This window comes from Harmonia axyridis, chromosome X, assembly GCF_914767665.1.
Source record: "Harmonia axyridis chromosome X, icHarAxyr1.1, whole genome shotgun sequence".
NCBI lineage: Eukaryota > Metazoa > Arthropoda > Insecta > Coleoptera > Coccinellidae > Harmonia > Harmonia axyridis.
In genome coordinates this window covers 7,557,403-7,581,176 of record NC_059508.1, presented here as the reverse complement: position 1 = coordinate 7,581,176, position 23,774 = coordinate 7,557,403, and the positions used below count along the sequence as shown (strand labels likewise).

General features: G+C 38.7%; 2 protein-coding genes across 2 annotated transcripts in view; one reads left to right on the top strand and one right to left on the bottom strand.

The window, feature by feature from the left end:
• Positions 1–15,794, bottom strand: part of LOC123686156 (SKI family transcriptional corepressor 1 homolog-B) — a 56,026-nt gene extending 40,232 nt beyond the window's left edge. The window contains exon 1 of the mRNA XM_045626157.1: positions 15,628–15,794. Within this exon, the coding sequence (XP_045482113.1) occupies positions 15,628–15,794 (167 nt within the window). The remainder of the gene's footprint in view (positions 1–15,627) is intronic.
• Positions 15,795–15,831: 37 nt separating this feature from the next.
• LOC123686155 lies at positions 15,832–17,014 on the top strand. Its single transcript, XM_045626156.1, has 2 exons — positions 15,832–15,857; positions 16,156–17,014. The coding sequence occupies exons 1-2, from the start codon at positions 15,832–15,834 to the stop codon at positions 17,012–17,014; spliced, it is 885 nt and encodes a 294-aa protein (XP_045482112.1).
• Positions 17,015–23,774: the final 6,760 nt, after the last annotated feature.

The following is a 23,774-nucleotide window of genomic DNA, read 5'->3' as shown; positions in this document are numbered from 1 at the left end:
TGATTGCCAAGAAAGTAGGCACCTGAATATCGATGAAGATATTCTTGAAATGATGAAGATATGTCCAGAAAATTTCACTCGGAGAATTGCTAATTTTCTGAACGTACGCCATGTGACTGTATGGCGTAGATCGAAGAAAAATATACTTTATTCTTTTCATCTCCAGAAAATACGATTGGAGTCGATGAATTTCGAAAAATGAAAGGATGATTAATAGAATTTTATTTACTGATGAAGTCATTTTCACGAGGCATGGCGTCTTCAATCTGACCCCGTACATGGCCCGCTAGATCACCAGATTTAAATCCTGTCGATTATTTCTTTTGGGGATACTTGAAATTCTCAGTGTATTCTTCTGAAATAGGAAGTGAGGAAATTCTTTTACAATGTATCGAAGTTGCATACAATAATATTCGTAATAATCCGGACATGATAAAAAAAGCTACTCGACATAATTCGAAAAGGGCAAGAATGTGTATCGAGCAAAACGATTGTCGTTTCGAGCAACATCTGTGATACTTTCAGAATGTTTTATTTGTTTATTCATTGGTGTTTAGTTATTTATTCATTGTTGCTAATTTGTCATAACAAAAGCTATGCGTTTCTGGAAAATTTGTTAGGATATCAGGAAATACAAATATGCAATAAGCAAAACAAGAAAATTTCCCAATTTAATCTCAATGTACGATTTTTCTGAGAAGTTATGTTAAATTTCACTATTGAATTAAAATTTCGTCCGAAATTTTTTGAGTTGAATGACGTGAGGGACATTGAAATCAACTGATCCCGCAATTGAAATGTTTCTGCTCTTTCCGAATATTCCCATCAAATTCCAATAATCCACTATACAGGGTGTTGAATCTCAGCTTCAGAAAAGTTCCAAATTTTCTGATACGGACCTGATTTTTTTAATTATTTCAAAGACCAATCGATGTACATAACGGAGTGAATTGTTCGTTTCAAATATCAATCAAATATACTGGGAAAATATTGGTAAATTCATAAATCACCCTGTATCTCGGCTATGGGGAGGATTAGACCTGACATTATAGGTTTTTTGGACTCGTCTAGGGTAGCTCTACCTCAGGTTAAGATACATTTACCAATGAAACACCCTGTATAATTCAAGAAAAGTTCTATTCTCATTAGAACATTTATCGATTAAACCGTTGTAGAATAAGTGCTTGTGAATGTTATTATTGCAAGACTTCAAACTAGGTGGATGAGATCATATATAAAAAAAAATGAGAAGCATTCCCTTGTCTGGAATATCACGTTGTTATATTCTCTCGAACAAGTCGGCAAATAAAATCTGGCTGTTTCTAGCACACGTTTATTATTCCTTGTCTCTGGAGAGCAATTTCACAATCTCTTTCTTCGAGCACACACAAAATCCGACTTAACAGGCCTTCAGATAATCTGTGCTCATTCTGCCTCTGTGGCTTTTATATTTAATCATTATTATTTATCGCCTTTCTACGACTACAGAGACCCTTTCCAGAGACCAATTGTATATTCGATGCAATACCTGTTATTCCAGACCTCTCTTTGGTCAAATTACAGTTTTTTATTCAATAGTGAGAAGATCAGGACAGAAGTTAGTTACGCCAGTTTGTCAATTCTTATCGTGATATAATAAAGGGTGTTTTTTTTAGAGCTATAGAATTTTAAATTGCAATAAAACATGGATTATTCGATCGACATGAATTTTATTTATCCGCAAGATAATCTTGTAGCATTACATTTTAAATATGATTTCTGGCATATGACCGCCACGGCTGGCTCGGATGTAGTCCAATCTGGACGTCCAATTTTCGATGAATTTCTCCAACATTTGTGGCCGTATATCGGCAATAACACGGCGAATGTTGTCTTCCAAATGGTCAAGGGTTTGTGGCTTATCCGAATAGACCAATGACTTCACATAGCCCCATAGAAAGTAGTCTAGCGGTGTTAAATCACATCTTGGAGGCCAATTCACAGGTCCAAAACGTGAAATTAGTCGGTCACAAAACGTGTCTTCCAATAAATCGATTGTGGCACGAGCTGTGTGACATGTTGTGCCGTCTTGTTGGAACCACAGCTCCTGGATATCATGGTTGTTTAATTCAGGAATGAAAAAGTTAGTAATCATGGCTCTATACCGATCACCATTGACTGTAACGTTCTGGCCATCATCGTTTTTGAAGAATTACGGACCAATAATTTCACCAGCCCATGAAGCGAACCAAACAGTCAGTTTTTCTGGATGTAACGGTGTTTCGACATACACTTGAGTATTAGCTTCACTCCAAATGCGGCAGTTTTGTTGGTTGACGTAGTCATTCAACCAGAAGTGCGCTTCATCGCTAATCAAAATAAAATGGACGTAGTGCGCGATACGTATTCCGCACAGAACCATTATTTTCGAAATAAAATTGCACTATTTGCAAGCGTTGTTCAGGCGTGAGTCTATTCATGATGAATTTCCAAAACAAACTGATAATAAATCACTTGACAGCTGTTAAATCGGTCGCCATCTCGAACAGTAATGCCAACTTAAAGTTATATACCTCGAAAAAAAAAAACATCCTATATACATATAACGCCAAGGTACGCCATGCTAATTTGCTGGCTTGAAACTAGAAGCTCACACATGTCGTAATGAGGTCCTGTCCAGGAGCAAGTCCTTTTCAGATCTCTTAAAGATAACCTCATCATTTTCCCTTTGATTGTCGATCAATGGGTAGATAAGCTTCGTATTGTATTTAACTCCTCTTAAACAATAGCATAAGACGTATTTTCAGATCTTCATGTATAATCCGATTTGGAACGTACCAGGTTGAATTTGTTATCCTCATTAGGATAACAGGATCATCTGAATACTCTGAATGCATTATTGATGCATTCAAAGAGCTCAATTCCATTTTCTATAGAAAATGGAATTTTCAATTGATGATTTTCAATAGAAACTGGAATTGATCTTGTTTCCAGCTTTGCAAGTCAGTCTTTTGTCGTTATATATAATATAGGAGATTCAGATTTTTTTAATGACTTTAATTTGTTGATCACTTTTTGTTCTACTATTATATTTCATTGAATTCATCTCGTTATGAATTACTGTTTCAATTCGCACTATCAGTTATTACCTGGGCCTGTTTCTGAACTCTCTTGAAGATAATCTCATCATTTTCCTTTTGATTGTCGATTAATGGGTGGATCAAAATGTTCGTATGTTCCTTGAGCTTTGTATTTTGTCTTCTCTTTATTCAGTGACGGAAGACGTATTTTCAAATCTTCATGTATAATCCGATTTGGAAAGTACCAGTTTGAATTTGTTATCCTCATTAGGATAACTAGCTTCTTCGAATATTCTGAATGCATTCATAGAGCTGAATTGAGCTTGTTTTTAAATTGGCAAGTAAGCCTTTTGTCGTTATAAATTTCCAGATATTTCTCTCTAAGGGATTCAGATTTTTTTTTCTTTTATTTGATGATCTCTTTTTGTTCTTGTATTATATACTAACTGATAAAGAAACTGCAACACACAGAAATTTAAAATTTTGTATGGTGGAACATGGATAGTATAGCAAAAAGTGAATGAATGACATTGAAAAAAAAAATCGTGAAGGTTTTTTAATGTGAACAATTTCTGTTACTTAAATATTGTAGTCGTTTTTTGCAAGTATTTTAAATTTTACAACAAACCAGATGTTCTAGGATATTCAAAGTCGATGTTTAGTTGTTGTTAAAATGCCTTCAGCACTTGTACGCAGAATTTATCACCAGCTAAGTGAATTTGGAAGAGGTCGACGGAAGGCGGGGTTGTCATTTCGAGAAATCGCTAACCGTACGAACAGAAATCCAACTAATGTTATGAGATGTCGTCAAGCGTGGTTTGATAATGCCCAAAATCGAAGAGTAGGCACCGGACGTCGAAGAGGCACAAATGAAGTTCAAGATCGAGGTCTAAAACTTATGGCCATTAGAGACCGATTTGCGACAACTCGATCTTTGGCTGATGAGTGGTTAGGAGAACAAGGCGATCCTGTAACTGTCCGAACGGTTTACCGTCGGATAAAGTCTTCTCCACTGCAGCATTATCGACCCCATCTTGTGTTACCTCTGACGGTTGAGCATCGCCGGCAACAATTACAATGGTGCAGAGAACAATGGTCAACATTGGAATATGTAATGGCATCAGGTCGTCTTTTCTGATGAATCTCGACTCTATTTGGGTGCTCATGATGGCCAAAGGAGGATTTTAGACGATGTCGGGGAGAAAGACGTGAACCTCAGTGATGTTGAGCATCATGTACACCGGACAGTAGGCGTAATGGTATGGAATGCTATTGCACATGCAAGAAGGTCAACTTAAGCCTTTATTCGAGGTAACATGACAGCGCTGCGTTTCCTTCAAGAAATAGAGGAGCCATATGTTCTCCCTTACCATAACAGGTTCCAGAATCCAATATTTCTGCAAGGAAATGACCGATCTCATGTTGCCAGAGTTAGTTTAAGCTTTTTCAAAGCGACCCATGTGAATCTTTTGCCATAGACGCCCAGATCCCCCGATCTTTCTCCCAGAGAGCATATTTGGACAGCATGGGTAGAAGGCTTGGAAATTTTCCCCAACCTCCAAGGACTTTGGCGGCTGTGAGGCATGAAGTTCAGGTAGCTTGGAATAGTATCCCTCAAAAAAAAATAGACCATCTTATTGCATCAATGCCGAGATGTGTTAGGAAGTGTATAGATATTCGCGGTGGACAAACACATTATTGACAAATTTATTGAAAAAAATCGTAAACCATTCGTTTTTTTCTGCAAATTTCAATCATTTACTCGTTGCTATACTATCTATGTTTCACCAAAAAAAAATTAAATTTAAACAGCTCCTTCTGAGAGTCTTTGTCAGTTAGTTTATTCCATTGAATTCGTCTTGTATTGTCGTTATGAATTACTGTTTCAATTCGCACTATCATTTATTACCTGGGTCTGTTTCTGAACGAACCAAATCGTTATTAGTCTTCTTTTTAATATCCCATACGCTTTTTTGTCTCCCTATTCAACGATATTGTTCGTTAAAAATCTGGCGGTAAGGTGATAATGAAAATGAATTGTAGCCACCAAAATTCTATTGGTGTTCATTGAACAATCACGCTTGGCCGGGCGTGTAGATTTGACGGTCAATTCCAGACTCTGCAGGGGAACTAACTCCGTCCCATGAGAGATGCTGCGGCCAAACCCGGACAGGAATGTATTATTCATCCCACATTCAATTATGTCTCAAATCTAGAACGGTGCTGTAACGACCAACGCCAAATCTGTAACTTATCAATTCTTACCCTACCGTAAATAATACACTCGTTATTTCTTTTAAGCCTCCGATTTCTGTTTACGCCACATGTGGTCCTATTATCTACGATGGATGGCTCAAGAAACAACCCAGGCCTACATCTACCTTTGATAAAAAAAATGATTTGTACTTCAAGTATTATAATAGTAATAATAATAATAAAGTATATTTGCTTTCAACACAATCTGATTTCATTCTATTTAAAACTACAAATAAACATGATGAACAGAGGCTTACTAGAGGTTCGCCTGTTAGTTCTGAAAAAAAAACAAAAATTCTTTTCCTTGAACGCGCAACGTTACAATTGCCCATGAAACTGTCAAGACTAATTACTAGGGGTGGTTTGGCTTATTTGGCAACAAAACTCCTACCAGGTTTCGTTCATCATTGTCATTAGTTTTATCTAAGTCGGTAGAAACATAATCATGGGTCAGATCTAGTTCTATGTATTTGACATAAAAATTTCCAAGGTCAGTTCCGTTCAAGAAATCCGGATTATTCATTTTATCAGAGAAAATAAACAAGAAAAACAATTATATATAAATATATAGCTACGAAAAAATATATCACCACACGTGTGGTCAATCTGACACCAACGAAAAGTATCAAAGACGAGACGAAAGAAAGAGAAAAAGTTAAACAAAAATAAATTATTACTTTAGAACTGAATAGGTCGAAATGAGAGGAGTAGTCGCCAAAATTTTCGGGCCCCACGTTGGGCGCCAAAATGTGTAACGTTACAATTGCCCATGAGACTCTAAAGACTAATTACTAGGGGTGGTTTGGCTTATTTGGCAACAAAACTTCTACCCAGGTTTTTACAAATTCAATAAAATTAAAATATACAAAGATCGATCCTTTTCACTCTAAACAAATAATGAAATAAAACCTTAACTTAAATCGGTTTTAAATGAGTTACTCTGCTATTAGGATGGAACTTCTTCTGTAAATTATTTTCAGTATTCTGAATGCCAGATCTTATCAGGAAGCTATAGTACTCCAATCCAAACAAGCGTACAATCAAATAGGGTATACCTCAGGGAAGTAAATTAGGATGTATACTATTTTTAATATACATAAATGACTTGACAGGGATTACAATAGAAGAATTGATGATATAATTTGCTGATGATACGAATGTATTGAAGTCGGATGCAAATTTTCAGAATCTATTAATCAAGACAACAAACATTTATATGAAAATAGAAGAATGGCTGAAAGATCGCAAGCTCACACTGAACACTGCCAAAACAAGTGACATGTGCTTCAGAACAAAACAGTCTACACAAATTATATCTGAAGAATTAAAAATTGCTGAAACAACTTTCAAACTCCAGGAAACTGCGAAATTTCTTGGAAAAAGTTCAAGGACACATCCCTCAAAGAGAAGCGCATCTCCTTGAAGGATCTGTCCTTGAACTTTTCCTTTGATTTGAATTTCCTTTTTGAACATAAAATCTGTGTTACTATGGGCTTATTGAACGTCGCTCAGCACATCTGTACCTACTGAATTTTGAGTTCAGATCGTTTGTACCTTCATAGTTTGTGATGTTGGCAGAACAGTGGTTAGAGGGAACAGATACAATCAAGATGATTAGGGTTCAAACCCGGATACCCTCAATCTGAACTCTAAAAATTACATAGTTTGGCAAACGGTTCTTCTCAGACCCTAACAATCGGATAATAGAAACAACCAAAATAATTATCTAAGAAATATCTTAACCATTACTGAATTGAAATATTTTTTTATTCAGCATGGATACATATAACATATAAATAAGGTTTATTAATTATTACTAAATGATATATTAACCTCAACTATATTTATTTCCTTCAGATGGATATTTCTTCAGCATTATTAATATAAGTTATGCGTAAATAAATGAAGTGTAATAATAAATGATAATTACTTGTGGGATTTCAAATAAATTATTTATTTCCATGAAACTAATATTTGTTTGTCCATATATCCAATAAGTGATTTATTAACTATAATGCATTTTCGATAATATCAAATAAACACTTCTCTCAGGTAAAGAAGTGATAATTAGTGAAAGAGGCAACAAGAGGAACGTCGACTAAAAACCTCAATTATTTCATTGAAACAATTTCTACCGACATTGTGCGAATGCAATCGGACGATATAAACCTTATGGTCATTAAATGTACCTCATCAAACAGGCAACATTATTTATGGGGGCTAGCGTGTAGCGTTAACGATTTTGGCGCTGAAGACCTATCAAAATGGTGAGCAGAAACATAAATCGGGCCTAACGCCGGCACGTGATACCCACGACAAAGTGGTTATTATCAGTTCAGGACGCGTGCTGTTTGCTTGTTATACTCGCAGTTTTCAATTGGGCATTGTGGCTCTAAGACCGCCGTAACCCAGCTGTTACGGATCTTATACCTCTTAGTAACCTCACACAAACCCCCAACAAGGACATCACGTTGATCCTGACTATTCGTTGCGACACTTATATCGAAATACGTAACAAGCTGATAACGACTCGTTTTTATTCGTCTCACACAGACAGTTCTATCAATGGGGATTGAAGTGTTGGGGCGGATTTGACGGAAACAATGGATTGTTGTGGTTTGCAAATCTCCATTAAAAATAGATTTTACTTACTTACATACGTTCAACTTCCTTCATATTGAAGACACTGAATATGAATGCATCGCAAAATTCAGGTTTATTGCACTTGATCAGCTTCAAACACTGCTCAGAATCATTAAGACGTTGTTGCTTTTGATCGACTGTAAGCTCGCGCAGCACTCATTTTGCACACATCTTTCTCATGTACAAATATTCGTGAATGATATGGTGTACACGTTCGTATGATATCTTCACAATGTCTGCTATCTCGATCAACTTCACTTTACAGTCATTCAAAATTATGTTTTTTCGATTTTTTCGTCGGTGACAGCCTCTTTTGGGCGTCCACTGCGTTCGCCGTCTTTGGTGCTTATTTTACCACGTTGAAACTTAGCATACCAATCAATGATAGTTGATTTTCCTGGTGTAGACCACGGAAACTCTTCGTCAAGCCAAGATTTTGCTTCAACTGTATTTTTTCCCTTCGAAAAGCAACATTTTATCAGCACACTAAATTTTTTTTTTTTTTTTTTCAAATAACGAATATAGCTACACTCACAACGCAATATCTCACAAACTAATGGTCGGACTGCTGTCAAATTTTGATACCAAGGTTGGTACTAACTAAAAATCATACGGATTTAATACTAGCACCGCCATCTGTGTATCAGACCGAGGACTTTCCAATTGGCCTAATAGGTCCATGCGATATTTCTCGAAAAAATTACATGAATTTGAACAAGAGTGCAAAAGTCCCCAAACGTCAAAGCTTCTTTGATTTCTGGGCAATTTTTCCCTGAAAAATGTCTGTAATTTTGGAATTTTGAGTCGAAAGTGGTCCCAAAAACTATGATTCGACTCAATGATAACAAATCTGAGCCAAAACATCGAAATTTCCGGGTGGGCATCTTGAATTATGTTTGTTGATGGCCGAAATCCCATAAGGGGTTCAGTACATATGGCCCTTCGAAATTTTGTTTTCCTTCCCAATGGTATCTATAAATTATTCGTTTTTCTCGATAGAACGATGAAGGCATCCGATGGTTTTCCAGGAACGAAAATGTATTATTTCGAAGAACGTAAGTGCACTCTGAACTCCTTTCACAAATCCGATTTTATTGAGATGACCTTTTCCGCCCTACAGGTGATGAATTGCTTATCCGAAGAAGCAGTTCGAAGAAGAGAATAAGATAAGGTTTTCATGAGTATTATGTATTTACTCAAAATAAAATCTTCTTATTCGACCCAAAATAATCTTGGTAAAACCTAAATACAAGAATCTGCTCAAAACAAGTCATGTATATGTCTTCGTACATATTCTTGTGTACTTACAACTCCAAACACCCTTCGTGTTGAGTCACTCCAAAATCTTCTCACCCATCCTTGAATTGTCTCCTTTAATAGATCTACTTCATATGAATATCCCGCCTAAACTTCTGAAAACCAGAAGACAAAGTTTCACTGCCATCAACATAGGCAATGTGTATAAGTCTTCGTCCACCTCATTCCTAGTGATTTCTCAAAACCTAAAGGCTGCCTTTGTATTTACTCTACGCACAATAAAATCTTTTTATCCAACCACAAATCATCTTGTTCAATCCTCCATCCTATTCCGTCTGATTACCAAAATACAAGATGTTGGGCATAACAAGACATATAAATGCTTTCAGACACAACACATTGAGTAGATATTTACAAACCAATATCTCCCTTTGTGTTGAGTCCCTTCAAAAATATTGTTACTCAAAGTTGAGTTGTTTCCCTTAACCTCAAAATCTTGATATGTTCCTCCACCTTCACCTGTCTGCAAACCGATGACAAATCTCCACCTCGATCGTGTTTTCATGTTCACGATCAGTAAAAAGTATTATTGATAACTTCTGATTTCTGAGCGGTTGTTCCCTGAACAATGTTTGTAATTTTCGAATGTTGAGTCGAAAATGGTCCAAAAGCTATGATTCGACTCAATTATGGTCATGGACGAATCTGAGAAAAAACATCGAAATTTCCGGGGTAGATAGGCATCTTGAATTATGTTTGTTGATGTCCAAAATTCGATCAGGGGTTCAGTACATATGGCTGTTAGAAGTTTTGTTCTCCTTCCCAATGGTATCTATAAATTATTCGTTTTTCTCGATAGAACGATGAAGGCATCCAATGGTTTTACAGGAACAAAAATGTATTATTTCGAAGAACGTAAGAACACTCTGAACTCCTTTCACAAATCCGATTTTATTGAGATGGCCTTTTCCGCCCTACAGGTGATGAATTGCTTATCCGAAGAAGCAGTTCGAAGAAGAGAATAAGATAACGTACGTTTTCATAAGTATTAGAGGGTAAATCAGTGAACAGCTCGTCGAACATGTTTTCAATCCTGTAAATACCATTACCCTAGCCAGGACGTATTCATGCGATCTAATACAGTGGCGCTTCAATTATTGCCCTTTCTCTGATACGTTCAGCTTATCCCCGAACCCAACTAGCGAGAAAACTCATTTCTAAATGTGTGTAACATCCAATCCTTAGACAAGTCATGATATAAAGCCTACTACATCATCTGCTGCCAATCTAAAGAGAACGTATCAAGCGACATGAAATCATTACAACAAAAATGGGGACATCACTGCGCCCTTGGAGAGCACAGAACGGTATACAGGGTGATTCATGCTAAGGGTACATAGAGGACACTGAGGCGAGTCAGAATAACCTATATTTGAAGGGTCTATCTCTTCTTATGATCGAGATAAAGAGTGTCTTATTGATTTTGTCAATTTATTCAATTACTCATAACTTTCAAACCACCCTATATAAAGATTATAAAGGGTGTTTTTTTAGAGCTAAAGAACTTTAAATTGCAATAAAACAACGATGGATTATTCGATTGACATGAATTTTATTAATCCGCAAGGTAATCTTGTGGCATTACATTTTAAATATGATTTCTAGCATATGATGTAGTCCAATCTGGACGTCCAATTTTCGATGACTTTTTCCAACATTTGTGGCCGTATATCGGCAATAACAAGGCCAATGTTGTCTTCCAGATGGTCAAGGGTTTGTGGCTTATCCTCATAGACCAATGAGTTCACATACAGAAAGTAGTCTAGCGGTGTTAAATCACAAGATCTTGGAGGCCAATTCATAGGTCCAAAACGTGAAATTAGGCGGTCACCAAACGTGTCTTTCAATAAATCGATTGTGGCACGAGCTGTGTGACATGTTGCGCCGTCCTGTTGGAACCACAGCTCCTGGACATCATGGTTGTTCAATTCAGGAATGAAAAAGTTAGTAATCATGGCACAATACCGATCACCATTGACTGTAACGTTCTGGCCATCATCGTTTTCGAAGAAGTACGGACCAATGATTCCACCAGCCCATAAAGCGCACCAAACAGTCAGTTTTTCTGGATGTAACGGTGTTTCGACATACACTTGAGGATAAGTTTCACTCCAAATGCGGCAGTTTTGTTTGTTGTCGTAGCCATTCAACCAGAAGTGCGCTTCATCGCTAAACAAAATTCGCTTATGAAAATCGGGAACAACGGCAATCTCATTTTGGGCCCATTCGACGAATCTACGCCTTACTTGCTCAATGCTACGCTCTACAGCAGCAATAGCTTCTTCTGTACACACCGTACGGCGTCTCTGGGGATGCGAGTTATCAATAAGAGTAAATGTGGTGACAAAACGTTCCATGGTTAATCGAATTAACTGCTCTGATGGACGATGTTGTGGACGATAAAATGGACGTAGTGCGTGATACAGAACAGAACCATTATTTTCGAAATAAAATTGCACTATTTGCAAGCGTTGTTCAGGCGTGAGTCTATTCAAGATGAATTGCCAAACCAAACTAAGAATAAATCACTTGACAGGTGTTAAATCGGTCGCCATCTTGAACAGTAATGCCAACTTAAAGTTATATACCTCGAAAAAAAAACACCCGTTATTTTCATGATATTTGGTACGGTTATCCTCTGCAACAGCTACTTACTTCATACATCAACTGAAAATATTTGCCAAATCCGGCCTAGGAAATATTGCTTAATAAGATTCAACCCAAAAAAAGACACCCTGTATATCAAAATGTCTTGAATTTGATAGGATATTCGAATGAAGGAGAAAAAACTAAATGGAGCAAGGTATTTCTCAAACTTTCGCATGCGAAATTCTGCGAGGGGCTTGAAATTGTTATTCAATGTAGGAATACACTCAAACTCTGAAAATCTACACTTAAAATCTCAACAGTATCGGTCTTGAGGTAGAAGAAAGATTGGACACTTTGGTTCTGTTGATACGATCAATATGAAATTTTGCATATCTCTGTAGTTTTGAAGTCATCAGGAAAAAAATATCACATGGTCACATTTACGGAACACCTTGTCGGATTTTGCTATATGTATTAAATAGAGATCTGAACCTAACTCGATTTTTTTTATTTCTAAGTTTTTTCGTTCTAGAAATAAAATGTAGGTATAAGTTTGGCCGTATAGATTCTAATTTGAGGATAGATTCGACATAAGTTCCTTTGTTTGTTTATTTTTTTGTTCGTTAAATAACACATTATCGTTTTAGACCATTCGTGGCTCAAAATTCGAAAATCGCAGACATTGGTACGAATTAAAGGAATCTGTTCAAGGAACGAAGGCTCAAAAAGAATGTAATGTGTATGTTTGAAACTATAATCAATGAACGAATAGTATTTTCTACAGTATAGGTTGTATGACCTCTATAAGTTTTCAAATAATGAACTGACTAATTGTGGTTTCGGAAACTCCATATATATTTCATCCTGAAAGTATGCTCGCAGCACTGTCTATCCCTGGTAGCTTGAAGTGAACTGCTGCGTAATTTACAGATACAGTTTTCTACTCTCATCAGAACTCAATACAAACTGAGATTCTGGTTTTCATTTGTGAGAACGAACTGAGAAGGAATCTTCAGTGTTTAAGTTGAAAACAAAATTATCGATTCGAAAATTAACTTTGTAGGGAAAAAAGATTGCTTTCTCTATTTCGGACATGAACCGAAATCAATAATATCGCCGAACGTTATCGTATATACGTCGGCCGGACAGAATTGAATTAGACCTCGAATTATTTATCAGTTTGTCAAATTCAAAAACAATTCACGCAACAAAATTGGAAATTGCAGTGATTTGGGCGAAAGGATAACCCCTGGAACCTGGAACAAGTGCGCACGGGGCAACTGAGAATAACTAAGACCTTTAATATCTAATCATTAACCAAATTCCATCATTGAAAGAATATTCAAAAATTTATTCTATTTTTCCTGTTATGATGTATATGAAAATTTCAAAGAAATATTCACTTGTGATTTCGAAGACTATACATAGATATTATTGAAAAAGAACTGCTACCATCTATCCCTGGTAGCTTGAAATGAACTGCGCCGAAATTTCCAAAAACAGTTTTCTACTCGCATCAGAACTTGATACAAAGTCAGATTCTTGTTTTCATTTGTGAAAACGAATTGAGAAGGAATCTTTAGTATTTAAGTTGAAAACAAAATTATCGATTCGAAAATTAACTTTGTAGGGAAAGAAGAATGCTTTATCTATTTCGGAAATGGACCAAAATTAATAACATCGTCGACCGTTATCGTATATACGTCGGCCGGACAGAATTGAATTTGACCTCGAATTCTTTATCAGTGGGTCAAATTCAAAAACAATTCACACTACAAAATTTGGAAATTGCGGTGATTTGGGCGAAAGGATGACCCCTGGAACCAGTGAGCACGGGGCAACTGAGAATAACTAAGACCTTTAAATCTATCATTAACCAAATTCTATCATTGAAAGTGTATGCAAAAATTTGTTCTATTTTTTCTATTTCCTATTTGTGTATAAAAATTTTAAAGAAATATTTAAATGTGTTTTCGAAGACTATATATATTTCATCATAAAAACGCTCGAAGCGCTATCTATCCTTGGTAGCTTGAAGTGAACTGCTCCGAAATTTCCGAATACAATTTCTACTTTCATCAGAATTTAATACTGAACGAGATTCTGGTTTTCATTTATGAGAATATACTGAGAAGAAATCTTCAGTATTTCAGTTAAAAACAAATTCATCGATTCGAAAATTAACTTTGCAGGGGAAAAAGAATGTTTTCTCTACTTCGGAAACGGACCAAAATCAATAATATCGCCGAAAAATTTCAAAAATCTTAATATTCTTTGTTATTATCATAACTCTATGCAGCTAAATTTTCAGAGAATCACTAATTATGTTTAGACGACAATTGTTTTAATGAGTCAATCAGGATACGAACCCAATTGAAATTTTCTAAAATTTCTCTTCAGAATTTGGGTGCATTTAACTCATATAGGTATCGTATCGCAGTGATTACTATAGAACATAGGTATTTAAAATAATGATGTCCAGTTAGCCTTATGCTATTAAAATCCTTAATACTTAATAAGTAGATACTCATTCTAACATAACCGATTTCATTGATATGGGTGCAATGCGTTATGATTGGCTTAATCTGAAGCCAATCTTAATACTCCAAATTCAATTAAAAACAATTAAAAAGAAAAAGGACGATTGGTATTCAATCATACACACAGAGATTCCTCATAATATCTTTGGCGAGTCTGTCTCGAGCCAATATTTAGGTGCGCCCTCTCCCGGGGTATTGTGTTTCGTCCCGAGATCGCTGGTGGACTCATCGGTTAGGCTATCCAGCGATCTCTGCCTAAGACACACCTTCCCACACCATTGGGTGAGAAGTGAATCGGTTGCTTCGCGTCGACCCCTTTAAATACGCCGGGGCCGATGTTTTGTGGCGCATTACCACCCTGGCGCCATCTCTGAGCAAACCGAGTCACTACACACCCCCTCACCAGTAACGAAGACCCTCCTGAGGAGGAGGTACGCAGGTGGTCCTAGGGGGGAGAGAGCGCTTGCGTGCTGTGATGACGAAAACACGAGGCTCGGCGTGCCATCGGCTCTAGTGTCCGATGGACACCCCAGTAGCCGTAACGTTGAGCGGGGCAGTGAGTCGCCTCTGCGCTCCAACGCCGCAGCTTTCCGTCATCACGTCGGGGTCACCAATTTGGCGAGTCTGTCTCGAGCCAATATTTAGGTGCGCCCTCTCCCGGGGTATTGTGTTTCGTCCCGAGATCGCTGGTGGACTCATCGGTTAGGCTATCCAGCGATCTCTGCCTAAGACACACCTTCCCACACCATTGGGTGAGAAGTGAATCGGTTGCTTCGCTTCGACCCCTTTAAATACGCCGGGGCCGATGTTTTGTGGCGCATTACCACCATGGCGCCATCTCTGAGCAAACCGAGTCACTACATATCTGTCAGGAATCAGAATCAACAGGCGCCAGAGCACACGGCGAAAATACAAGAACAACAGAAAGAATAATATATCGATCTCCTTATACCGGGTCGCGCCTGCGCGTCACGTCTATCCACAGAAACAGGAAGAGCCCAGTCTTTCCAAACCCGACTGTATTCCCCAAGTAGGCCAGTTCAATTATTCCAGGTGTCAGTGTTGAGACGGAGTTCATGAAGGATCTCAGACTTATGTCGTTTGAAAAGAGCAAATCCCGCCCAGCTCCTTATGAGTGATGCAAAGCTCGGAGCCCTCATCGAGAAGAATTCAGCATACTGGCTCCAGAATTACCAAAGCTGCAAAGCTCACGTAGTACCTACGGACTCTCTTCGGCGAGGTCCGACAGTGGTGGCAGCTCCAGAATTGGTGACGAGGAGGCCGCTATTTGGAGAAGTACCCTGCACCACGACTCTCCCAAATCGCACAAAGAGGACTCCGAGCCAGAAACGTTATTCTCATTTAGCAAATCAACTTTTTTATCACCCATTACCCCCATACGATCAACGATGCTTTCAACACGAGAAATGGAAAAGTCTTCGTACACATTCTTGTAAGTAAACTCTTACAACTTCAAAGACCCTTTGTGTTAAGTCACTCTAAAATCTACTCACCCAACCTCGAATTGTCTCCTTTGATAGATCCCCAACACAAGAGATGTATATGTCTTTGTCCACCTTATTTTGTGTGAATTCTCACAACCCAAAGGCTGCCTTTGTATTTACTCGCAAGAAAATCTTCGTATTCGACCCAAAATCATCTTGTTCTAATGAAAATACAAGATTATGCTCATAACAAGTCATGTAAATGTCTTCCTCCACATTATTGTGAGTATGCTCTAACAACTGCAGAGACCCTTCGTGCTATGTCACTCCAATCAAGAGGCAGCTTGTTATCGCCTCAGGATATTTTCCAGGAGACGCCATCAGCCCACCACCGGAGGAAGTACAACGCCTCATCGAATGGTGCCGCATGGAGAAGAAACAACTGATTCTGGGCTGCGATGCGAACGCACCCCACAAAGTATGGGGCAGCACAGATATAAATCATAGAGGTGAGGATTTGCTTGATTTTCTATTTTCTACTAACATAGAGATAGTAAATGTGGGTAATAGTCCAATCTTCATGAATGCGATCAGAAGGGAAGTAATTGACCTTACACTGGCGACCCCTTTTAGTGCGGGGATGGTCAAGAACTGGAGGGTCTCAGAAGAGCCATCCATGTCAGACTATATGGCAATAGAATTCAACGTTGAAGCAACTTCTTCAGCTGATGTTGAGTGCAGGATACCCAGGAAGACAGACTGGGAACTTTACATAGCCCACATAATTTCTGATCTGAAGGGCCTGAAATACAACATCAGCTCCAATGAGGATCTGGAGAACGCCTCTGCTCACTTCACATCATGTCTGAAGAGGGCATTTGAAAACAGTTGTCCACTCAGGAAGAAAACGATATCCAGAGACGTCCCCTGGTGGAACAATCATTATGAAAACCTCAAGAAAACTGCTAGAAAAGCCTTCAATAAGGCTAAGCGAGAAGGCAGCTGGAATGCCTATAGACTAGCCCTGACCAACTACAACAAAGAGGTCAGGAAAGCCAAAAGGCAGTCCTGGAGAAGCTTCTGTGAGGGAATAGATAAAACAGCCCAGCAGCTAGACTTCAAAAGGTACTATCTAAGGATCACTCTAACCCAATTGGCCAAATAAAGAAGCCATGTGGGGACTTTACGAATGATCCCCAAGAGGGCCTAATCTGGCTCCAGGCAGATTATCAGTGAAGATGGGACCCCCGCTGGGGAAGTATACAACCCCACCAGGTGGGATTCTCAGAAAGCTGGTAGACTTTTCACACCAGAAAGAATTGAATGGGCGATAAAGAGCTTTCAGCCCTTCAAATCAGCAGGCATGGATGGTATTTTTCCAGCCATGCTTCAGAAAGGTGTTGAAGTGCTTATAGCCCCGATAACTGAGCTCTTTAAGGCCAGCTTTACAAGGGGCTATATCCCGAAATCATGGAGGGAGGCGAGGGTAGTATTCATACCCAAAGAGGGTCGAAAAGGCTTCCTGGAGCCTAAATCCTATCGACCCACATGTCTCACCTCCTTTCTCCTGAAGACCATGGAGAAAATAATTGACAATAATATAATAGGAAGTTTAAAACTCCACAGCAAACAGTTTGCTTATAGGGCGGGTAGATCTATTGTAGACGCCCTTCATCATCTTCTTAGAGAGGTGGAAGGCACCCTCAACGCAAAGGAGATTCTGCTTGCAATGTTCGGTGTTATCGGAGGGGCCTTTGACAATACCCTACATACCTCCATATGCAATGCAGCCAAAAGGAAAGGGATAGAACCCTCCACTGTTAAGTGGATATCAGTTATGTTGAAAGGACGAACCGTTACAGCCTATCTGGGAGAAACCGAAGTGACTGTGCTGACGTGCAGGGGATGCCCTCAGGGAGGGGTTCTATCACCCCTGCTGTGGAGCTTGGTCATGGATGGCCTCTTGGAGAGACTCACAACATGCGGATTTAACGTCCAGGCTTACGCCGACGACATAGTGGTGACGGTTAGAGGCAAGCATGGGGGCCCAATAAGTAGCCGAATGCAACTTGCTCTTAAAATTATTGAAAATTGGTGCGGGGAAGAGGGGCTTACTGTCAACCCCTCGAAAACATCAATAATCCCTTTCACTAGAAGAAGGAATCTCGACCTCAGAGCTCTGGTCTTAAATGGTCAGACTCTGCACCTCTCTAGTGAGTGTAAATATCTAGGTGTTATCCTGGACAGTGAACTGAACGGGGGGAAACATATAGATAAGACTCATTCCAGAGCCACGGCGGCTATGTGGGCATGCAAAAGACTCTTTGGAAAGACATGGGGAGTGAAACCGAAAATGGTACTGTGGTTATACACAGCGGTGGTACGCCCTATTGTCACCTATGCATCTCTAGCATGGTGGACAAAAACCGAGGAGGTCACCACACGCATCAGGTTGCAGAAACTGCAAAAGCTGGCGTGTATTGCTGTAACAGGAGCTATGCGCACAGCTCCCACGGCAGCGCTGGAGGTCATACTAGACTTGCCCCCCTTACACCTACATGTGAGGAAATGTAGCCTGCTCGAAGCAATAAGAATTTCCCATAATGGAAAGCTTCTTCCTGGGAACTGGGTTGGACATATGAGGATACTGAATCAACTAGCCAGTACATGGATGACCTAAAACTTATAACAGGCAACAAAAACCACTTGCAAATTATGGTCAAACTGGTGGAAAATTTTTCGGAAGACGTGGGGATGAAATTCGGATTGGACAAGTGTCGTTCTATCAGCGTAGTGCGTGGAAAAATCCAAGATGAACCGATAGCTCTCTCCAATGGACAGGAGATAGAAGCAATGAAATCGGACGATCTTTATAAATACCTAGGAATGAAACAAAACCGACGAATAAACCATCAAAGAATGAAGGAAGACTTAACAACTGAGTTCTTTAGGAGAATCAACAAAATTTTTAAAACAAACCTCAACAGCAAGAACATGACGAGAGCCATCAACACATATCCATATTCAATTCTTACATACTTTTTCGGTATCATTCCATGGAGCAAAACAGATATAGAAAACCTGCAACGCAAAATGAGAACCTTGATGACGAAAGCACACAAGCACCATCCGAAAAGTAGCATTGAGAGGACGACACTGCCGAGGAATAAAGGAGGCAGAGGTCTGCTAGACATCATGGAACTTGCCCATGGGCAAATTGAAAGACAAAGACAAATCAGGCACGTCAGAGATCTACAAAGTACTGTGTGAAGTAGACGAATCAACACCTTTACAACTGCAAGCAGCTGTTCATAAGCGAACCAACGCCGTTCAAACACCTCCCGGCTTCAACTCGTACGACACCCAATTTCCATGTTTCTGAATCATTCCTATGACTTTCAGGCGTTTTGAAATGGCTTGTTATATCACTTCTAATGATCCTGCTAATTATTGTTGCGTTTGACATAAAACTTGATCAAGTATTGCCTCCAATTCTGTTTCTTCAAAAACCTTCTTTCTTCCACCGCGATGCTGGTCTTCGACATTAAAATCACCATTCTTGAAGCATTGAAACCACTCTCGACGGCACGTTCTTTCACTAAAAGCGGCCTCACAATAGGTATTTGAGAGCATTCGATGAGGCTCAGCCGCAGATTTATTCATACTAAAGCAGAAAATTAAAAGCTCCCGCAAATGACGTGAATTTGGCTCGTAAGCTGACATGGTTAATCGTGAATAACTTTATGATGCAGACACAAATCGACTAACCTGTCAATGGCGTTATGTTCACGAATACCTAAACTAATTGTATGACATCTACGATATATTTATTTCGACTACCACTTACTGTTACAGCCATCTATTGAAAAACGGCGGAAGCAATGTTGTACGCCTTATATAAATATTTATATAAATATCTAAATATATATATTTTTGAGAGGTTAGGTTTGATATCGGTGTGATCTGGGATTTGGTCCCATAGAAAAACTCGAAGCCCATAACGGCGTACCCCCTCAAAATTTAAGGCTAGGACCGCCCTTGATTTGTCGTAATGGAAAGTTATTTCATCAAATATTTTCATGTGAGCAAGGGCGAAACGGTATGTTCTAGGAAAACAATCATATAGAATTCCACCCTAGAATCAGCGTAGTATACCGAGTGAATCGTCTAAAATCAGCTAACGATCCAAGGTTTCCGAAAAAAACTTTTATTTTCTAGAGGGATACCCAGTGCTCAGAGCGAGTTGATTACATACATTGCTTCGATAATATAGGGCTCATTGTTTTCCAGGAATTAATATTTTGTTTCGAATTCGTCGAAAGACTTTCATTTCGATATTTGTTCAAATATCCATTTGATATTTTTCTTTATTATATAATTTTTTCATATCTTTGGATATTCGATGACAGAGGAAATAATAGTCTGAAATAAGCAGGACTACTCATGAGGATTGAACAAAAACGCATAATAAAATAGCACTTTCAAAAAGACATAAATGAGGAATTTTGCAAAATTGATTTCCACCCTTCTGTAGCTAACTAACAAAATAGTTCATCCAACGAGGCAACTAAATTTGTCTGACTCATTACAGCTGATTAGTGGTGAAAACTTCCCTGATTGAAAGGTGAGAAGAAGTTGTGACTTCAAAGTTTTCTATTTCACGGAACATCTGACATGAATGCTAACCTAAAGGATCCTATTCATTTGGTTTTTGAGGAGTACGAAGCAATTTCCTGCACTTTTTTTTCCGATAGAACTACCTGAAAAACATGTGCTTTCCGAGTAGAGGAGAATAATGAACTAGGTTAATGAACAAAAAGTTCAGGAAACTAAAGTGGTTTTCAGTCGATAAATACAAGAAGCATTTCGTGTTAGAGAGAATTAATAGCAAACGGCCTCACTGTGTGTTTGATGAAGAATTCTGCTCGGGTTATGAGTCTGAATGTACAGGGTCTATACAGGTTTATATCAGTTATTGGAAAATTATTTGGTGTACAACCTTGCTTCCGCAATTTTGCAATAGATGGCTATAGCAGTGAGTGGTAATCGTAATAGATAGATCTCAGATACAATGAGCTCAGGTATTTGTAAACATAATGCCATCGAAATATTACTCGTTTTGTGTCTGCATCATAAAGTTATTCTCGATTAAACTTCTCAGCTTACAAGCCAAACTCAGCCATTTGCGGGAGGTTTCAATTTTCAGCTTTAATATGAAGAAATGTGTGGCTGAGGCTCATCGAATGATCTCAAATACCTATGGTGAGGCCACTTTTAGTGAAGGAACGTGCCGAAATTGGTTTCAACGTTTCATAAACGCAACAAGAATTGGCAGGATCATTGGGAGTGCAACAAGCCATTTCAAAACGCCTGAAAGTCATGGGAATTATACAGAAACAAGGAAATTGGGTGCCGTACTAGTTGAAGCAGAGAGATGTTGAACAGCGTTTGTTTGCTTGTGAATAGCTGCTCGCAAGGCAAAGACGAAAGGAATTTCTGCATCACATTGTGACTGACGACGAAAAATGGGTTTATCACGATGATGCCGAGCGCAGCAAAAACCATGGGGATATCCCGGCCATGCATCACGTCGACGGCCAAACCGAATATTCACGGTTCCAAGGTCATGCTCAGTATTTGGTGGGACCAGCTCGGCGTCGTGTATTATGAGTTGTTAAAACCGACTGAAATAATAACAGGCGATCGTTATCTAACACAATTAATGCGTTCGAGCTAAGCATTGGTAGACAAACGGCCGCAATGCAACGAGAGACATGATAAAGTGATTTTAGAGCATTACAGTGCTCGATGTTCCGAAAGTGGCCAAGAAATACTTGGAAACGTTGAAAAAGGAAGTCCTACCTCACCTGTCGTATTATTCATATTCAGACGTTGTTTCCTCGGACTATCATTTTTTTCGATCAATGGCACACGTCCTGGCTGACCAGTACTTCCGGTCTTATGAAGAAGTAAAAAACTGGATCGATTCGTGGATCGCTTCAAAAAATGACCAGTTTTTTCAAAGCGGGATCTGTATGCTGCCCAAAAGATGGGAGAATGTAGTGGCCAGCGATGGACAATACTTCAGATCATAGATTAGATTAGAAAGTCTATTGTGTCCCCATCTGAGCAACGTGATCTACAGCTCATCTTCCAGTTCCAGAGTTCTGATGAACTCCAATATCTGGGATGGCTTCAGGAAGGCTAATTCCTCTCTTCTACAAGTTTCGTGTCCAAAGCAGGTTTTGCGTTGGCTAGCGATGGCGAGGCATTCCGTCACCAGGTGACCTGGAGTTTCTTCCTCCGCCCCACAGAATCTGCACTTGTCATTTAGGTGTTTCCTTAGGCGACAATACCCTGTGAGGAATCCAGTGAGGAGGTATAGCATATTCTTACTAACATCCAAATACTTCTTGGATATTGTAGAGTCAAAGTTTCAAAGAAATTTTTTGGAGTGATCCAAACCAGGAAGATTCCGCCAGAGTTTTTCTCTTTGGGTTACCTCCTATTCCTGAAACTCTTTCTTGTAGGTACATTTATACTATGGGATATCTTTGTCTTCCTTATGTATTTCCTCAGTAATGCTGAATACAACATTTTTCTTCCATCCAGTGTTTGAGTGTGAAGTTGTTGATGTAATGAAGTTACTGAAAAATAATAAGTGTGCAGGAGCTGATTCTATGTCTGCCAGAATTCTGAAGTTGATAAGCTCAGATATCTGTGAGCATTTTACTCACTGTATTAATCTTTCTGTAAGTTCTGGCATTTTTCCAACTATTCTGAAAGAATCAAGAATCATGAATTCTAGACCTATTTCTATTGTTAGTATATTTTCGATAGTGTTCGAAAGAATTGTGTTCAACAGAATGATCAAATATCTTGATAAGTTCAATGTACTCGATAATGCCCAACATGGTTTTAGATCGGGTCACTCAACGGAAACAGCTGCAGTTTCCTTTATTGATTATGTTTATGAGTGTCTTGACAATGGCTTGCATGTAGCTGGTTTATGTTTTGACCTCTCGCGAGCATTCGATAGTCTTTCATTTCAGTTTATAGTTGACAAGTGTTTCAATTTGGGTACTCGAGGTGTATTTTTGGATTGGCTCCGCAGCTATCTCGGATGTAAATCCATATCTGTAAAAGTTGAAGGCTGTCTATCAGATGAGCACGATCTTAATCTGGGAGTGCCACAAGGATCCGTCCTTGGGCCTCTTTTATTTTTGCTCTTCATCAACGATCTCCCTGTAAATTTAAGAGTAATTTTCTTGGATTTGCTAACGTGTAGGCGCTTGTTTTTTTCGATAAGAGGGTTTTTGTTGAGTCTATTAGCTGATGATGCTTCGGTAGAAGTTTCGGCCCCAGCATACGAGGAAATTCAGGCTCTCTGTGAGCTTCTACTACAGAGCTTTGTGAAATGGTGTCATAAGAATAATTTAATGATCAATATCGATAAGACCGAATGTATCCATTTCACAATTATGCATAGTGAATATGAGCTGGTGATTCACCATTTGGATAGTGCTATTCTATCTAAGAGTGGTACTAAATTTCTTGGCATTCACCTTGATAATAATTTAAAATGGAGTATGCACATTGATTCTATTTGCAAAAAAATGAACAGTTCTTATTTTGCCATAAATAGGGTGAAAACCCTACTTTCTTTAGAATCACTAATGAATATCTATTATAGCATGGTCTATAGCCACCTGTCGTATGATTTTCTACTGTGAGAAACTCTTGGGATGTTGAAGGGGCCATAAAAAAAACAAAAAATCCAGACGTAGTGACAGAACTATTGTTGGAAGTGGAAAAGCTGAAGAAATGTCTATTAAAGGTGTTCCAAAATATGGATATTTACACGTTTGTAAATTGGATCCTACACTGAAATCCGAAATGATTATAAAACATCTCAATAAAAAAGG